At 36.1% G+C, this 5658-nt stretch overlaps 1 protein-coding gene across 1 annotated transcript; it reads left to right on the top strand.

Annotated features, from left to right (window-relative positions):
* Positions 1-2638: 2638 nt before the first annotated feature.
* LOC119642001 (activating signal cointegrator 1 complex subunit 2-like) lies at positions 2639-4846 on the top strand. Its single transcript, XM_038040951.1, has one exon. It carries the CDS (start codon positions 2639-2641, stop codon positions 4844-4846), a length of 2208 nt encoding a protein of 735 aa, XP_037896879.1.
* The last annotated feature ends 812 nt before the right edge of the window (positions 4847-5658 follow it).

Here is a 5658-nt window from a genome sequence, read left to right as displayed (position 1 = left end):
CTTCTGTTATATCGATTTCGAAATAAACGAACCCTTGCCGCTGGCGTTATTTACACAATCAAATATGAAAAAATGTTATGAGAAGTAATCAGAGTCACTTTTTTTTTCTTAATTTGATTCTCAAGCAGACGTGAGGGGACTCTACCAAACCTATTGTTATTGTACTTCCCCTCGCCACTACTTTATTGGTTTGTTAACAACCCCTTTGGGAAAGTGTTTCGTTGCTTTTTGCATATTAACTACTGACGTAGATATGCATTGATACAACGGCAATACTCTAACAATTATCCACAAGTACGTGTTCATTAAATGCTATCGTTACAGTTTAAAATAGTTTTACTTTTTTTTTTCCAATGGTTTTTATTTTTCGGCTTGTTTGTTTATATGTGATATCAGCTTTTAAAAAAGTTTCCTGCAATAAAAAAAGACAACAACAACTAATGATCGTAATTTAAAAATAATTATCACATAATTTACAGTGAATTTATGTAAAGCCATAAAATTTAAGTAAAAAGCCGCCATCAGCAAACCATATATCGGTTTGTGAGTACGTTTCAACAAGCAGGCGTGCTACCAGTCAAGCCATCGAATCGAATCTTAGTTGGGGATGTCAATTCGTTGCTAGATTCGTTTTAATTTGTATGTATTTATGAATTTACATATATTCCTTCTCAAACTTTAATGTTCGTTCACCTTAAATGTGTTTGGATTTTTATCACTAAAACAATTAGTGCTAACATAATCTTTTCGATATACATTTTTCTCTTGTGTTTTTTTTTTTGCGCCCAAGAAGGAAAAAATCCACTGTAATATATGTATGAAATGACTTCAATATTTTTTCTATACCGTACCGTAGCAAGGTTTGTTAAGTTGAATGTATCGATGCATGCAAGACTAACAAGGACTTGAGATAGATCGATTAACCTTTTATTATACCGAGTTATTCTTAATCACTTTCTGACCATTTGCGGCCCGACTTGTTTTCTTGTATGCCCATCAATTTTTGGAGAGCTTTCGACGAAATTTTGTAAACCGACCTTGGACGTGTTCTCGTCCAAGGGCGATTGCTATCGAAAATGTTTTGGATCGGACAACTTACTCGATCACGTCCCATGTAACGTCTTGTTTTGAGAAATCGTTGCATGAATAATTGTAGGATGACGTAGGGTATCTGAGGGCAGGCCGCGGTCACACTCTAGCGTTTTTACTTGCTTCCTTATATTTGAAGCAGTTAGAGCATTAGATTATTTAAAACAGAGATAATGTTGAATATTTATGAATATGAATTGTCCTCCTAAGAGCAATATTTCTTTTAAATTGTTTAACGAGTGAAAACACTGTGTGCCTTTAAAAAATTTTTTTTTACTGATTTTCTAGGATATGTGGAAAAAAATTCATTACCTGTGTGTGGCATGGTGCAAAGAAAAAGTGAAGAACAGTGATTTTGCCTTCGTGGTAAGACCTGGTCAATCGATGACGCAACCTATTGTAAATTCTTAACGGGCGAATGACGTTAAAGCTTTTCCTTCCTTTAATGTACTTTCGTTTAAGACCTCCATTGAAAAAAGAAACACTTGTCCCTCGAGATAGTGCCATTACTTTGTCACTTGAAGTAGATATATTTTACATGATGTAATGCGATGCCCTCTTATTATCTTGTTGACAATTATGTTTGCAACTACGACTATTATATACGATTAAGGACTTGGGAATTATTTTTGCTTCAAAACTCAAGCTTGATAGACATATCGAAGACATATCGAAGACTCAGTTAATAAAACGAGATCCCTTTTAGGATTTATAAAAAAATGGTTCAAAGAATTCAAGGAGCTATACATTACCAAGTGCTTGTATACTTCTTTGGTTAGATCAACTCTTAAATACTCGTCGGTAGTTTGCAGATATCGATGCACATTACTTCAAATAAAATGTTATGCGCCATTATCTTTAGTGCTAGCTTTTGCTTCTATGCTTACTACCCAAAAAACATGTGCGAGACTAGAATGGAAGCGTGTGTGCACTTCTTTCGTTCTGCCCGATTTGTCGTATACAAGGAAAATGAATTCATAGAAATTTTCTTTTCGATGCTCTTATATTTTCAAAATGTTTCGTTCAATAAATCGCGAGTTCCCAATTATCGATGTGAAATTTGACGATTACCTATATTATTGTATTTTTACGAAAGAAAAAGCTTTTATTTATTTTGGCCGAAAAAAACATTCAGAAAAGCTTTCGTTCTTCGTTTACCCTATCTGTGTTACGTAATGCAGTCATTTCTCTTATATTTTCAAAATGTTTCGTTCAATAAATCGCGAGTTCCCAATTATCGATATGAAATTTGACGATTACCTATATTATTGTATTTTTATGAAAGAAAAAGCTTTTATTTTTTTTGGCCGACAAAAACATTCAGAAAAACTTTCGTTCTTCGTTTACCCTCTCTGTGTTACGTAATGCAGTCATTTGGGATAACATTATTGTGAATGATCTATATTATCGTAGTCCATAGTGCATTGAAATGGAATTAAGAGGAAGAGATTATTATAAATAGCGAAGACTGGCGAGAGATTTAATTCAGAATAGAGGTTAACTTTGTCTATTACGCGCGCATTAGAAATATTGTGGCATACTCTTAATAATGCCTGTAAAAAATCCTCTGGCGAAGTCACTTAAAAATTTAAATCTTGTCGTTATTGACAAATACGGCACTAAACGCATTGTCCCGGCATTGGATAAATTTTTTGCACCTCGTTCAGCTTTTGGTCATTTTACCAGTTTGATTACGAGTGGAGGACACGTTATTCATGGAGTTGAATTGGAGGAATGGCTTCACGAAGCCGAACAATTTAAGTTTGACATGGAATTTATCTTGCATCGAGCGCACCATGAATTTTGGTCTTATATGATTCATCAAACAAAAGGTGTCCTCACCGCCATAAACTCAATGTTGCAAAACAGTGTACCGTTTTATGTCAATATTTTGAGCGTAAATATTTCGGAAAGCGTTAAACGACTTCATGATGATGTACTGAATTTAATTATTCGCATAATATTACGTATTCTTACGCGTAAAGAGTCTGCTGAATGCTGGATAGAAGACGATGACTTAGCCGAGCTTATATATGGTAACTATTTGATATCTGCACCAATGCTATTCGATTTAATTATCGCGGTAGGTAATAATTCGTCTGAAAATACTGCATTGTTGCGTAAAATTTTCGCAATATTGTTAGGATTGGAACCTAAATATAAGCATGATTTAAGAGTTTCTCTTCAGTTCTTGAAAACGGCTTTTCGTTCAATACAAACGCAGACCGAAAACGAAGGTTTCGAAGGAGCAGGAGGTGGTGCCTCATTAGATGCTATGTTGGATACTCCTTTTGATGACGTTGCCTTATATGCATTGAATTGCTCTTTCACATTGAGTGTTTTATTAGATGTATGTCCGGATGCACGTTTCATATGCGAAGATGAAAAATTTCCTCAGCATATTTCACATTTTTACGATAAAACATTAAGACAATTATATGAAAATATATATAATGTAAAGCCCAGGGCGTTAAGTTTGATTTGGATAAATCAAGCAAGAATGCAATTTTTGCGAGCCTTTCGAGCTATTGTTTGGATTCATATAGATGCCATTTTAGCAAGGCCCCATTGTAGTTCATTGCCATCCCAAAAGTTCATTGCCACATTAAATGAGTGTTCAATTGACCAGGCCTTTGTCAACGATTATCAACGACAATATCCGATTCAATTAGATGTGGACATCATGAATCAAGCATGTACAAGCATGGATAGATTGAAAAGAGCTGGAATTGACATTATGGTTAAGGCATATCAAAGAGAAACAAATTCGGACACTGTTAAATCGAATCAAAAAGCAATTGGCGAGAAACCACATACTAACGGACAAGCTTCGAACGTCATGCCTGAAAGGCCTAAGATACCTGTATGTGGTGAAACAAAGTCAAATGGAATAAATGGCTATGGCAATGGTCTATTGCAACGGAATATAGAATCTGAGGTTGTTATGGTTTTAGATTGTTTTCCTGATTTGGGCGCTGAATTTGTTCGGCGTGTTCTTAGCCGCTACTGTAGTGCCGACGAAACCATTGGCGCACTTTTGGAAGGTAATTTACCTCCTGATTTGACGGAATTATGTCCCTCGAAGATTTATATTCCTCCCGATCTTCAAAACAAGCTCAGCAAAGAATCAGGTGATAAGCATGATAATATGACAAACCGAAATTGTATTATTAAAAGGGGCAAAGGTTTTCCTAATGATCCCAAAAATTTTGCACAGCTATTAGACGATAAAACCGATATAAACGCCTTAAGAGATCGTTACAGGGAATGTAGTCTGGTACCAGAGCACGTATCAAATAACGAAAACGAATATGACGATGATTACGACGACACTTATGAAAACACGAAAAATGAAAATCTTGGGGAAAAGTCGAACAATTTTAAATATGTGTTGGCCGATGTTGTAGACGAATCCGCAGATGAGAGGGGCAACGAAAATGACGGAGATGAATCGACTACTCAGAAACGTACTGAAACGAACCAACATCAAAGAAGAAACAAATCTGTAAGTTTTCGTGACAATCCAGAAGAATTTAGGTTTCGTCGCAACATGGAAGCTCGATCCAAGTCGTTTCAGAAAAAGGAGTCTGCTCCGATGCACAAAAATGTCTTAAACGATCCAAAAGAGAAAGGGCAAGACAAGGAGATTTGGCGTAACTATCAAAAGAAGGAGGCTCAGAAATCTTCAAGAGCTAATCATAATCGTAAAACTCACGCAGCATATACGCGCCGCATCGACTTTAATACTAAAAGTTAGATAGAGTAAAGATTAAGAATTACTATGGAATATGGTATGAACGATATTTTAGCAATAAATATGAGCCATAACTTTTGAACTTGACATCGAACTAATTGATAACTTCTTTTTTATCTCTTTTTATTTCAATCTGGTGCACTCCGCTTAGGTACTTTTAACGTTCTTAGGTCTCTGCTTTTTGAAAAGGTGAGGCGCAGTACGTTCACAAAGGGTCAAGTTCATGCCTTTCTCCAAAATCAGTCAACCTTTGTTGTTGTTTGTTTTTCGAATGCAATAAAAATTTCCGTTTCACAGCCGTTTCTAACAATATTGTCTTAGTGTTCTAACAGGCGAAGAACGCTTTAGAACGGATTTTATTTCCGGTTGCATAACATAAAGCGAACTTAAGCTTTGCCATGCGAAAGTCCAACCCTCTTTTTCGAATTTTGCAGCTATGGGCGATCTAAAAGCAGAGAGCATCACAAAAATCGGATCCCGTCGGCGGTATAGAGAAACGTACTGCGATTCGTAGTAGGAGTGTGGATGATAAGGGAGGGTCGGACTCCCTTACTGATGCTCTAGAAATGAAGCCACTAGTTATGAATGTTTCGCCTAATAAATCGCATTCGAAAGGCGATTCAGGTTACCAGAGCTCTTATGCAATTCGTAGAGTTTGCTACATAAGTAAAAGATGTCCGCCTAAAATTTATATAGACTTTTAACTCTACGCCCGTCAATAAGTAGAACCTAGTTGCACGCTACCATAAAATTGTACCGGTGAATGGGTTAATACGGTCAATATTGTGTGGATTGCCTCTTCTTATTGAGCTTAA

This window comes from Glossina fuscipes, unplaced genomic scaffold (genome assembly GCF_014805625.2).
Source record: "Glossina fuscipes isolate IAEA_lab_2018 unplaced genomic scaffold, Yale_Gfus_2 204, whole genome shotgun sequence".
Lineage (NCBI taxonomy): Eukaryota > Metazoa > Arthropoda > Insecta > Diptera > Glossinidae > Glossina > Glossina fuscipes.
This window is presented reverse-complemented; position numbering and strand designations above follow the sequence as displayed.

What these genes read in the sequence shown, in the direction of transcription:
- LOC119642001 (XM_038040951.1), top strand. Translation starts at nt 2,639, where the DNA reads ATGCCTGTAAAAAATCCTCTGGCGAAGTCACTTAAAAATTTAAATCTT.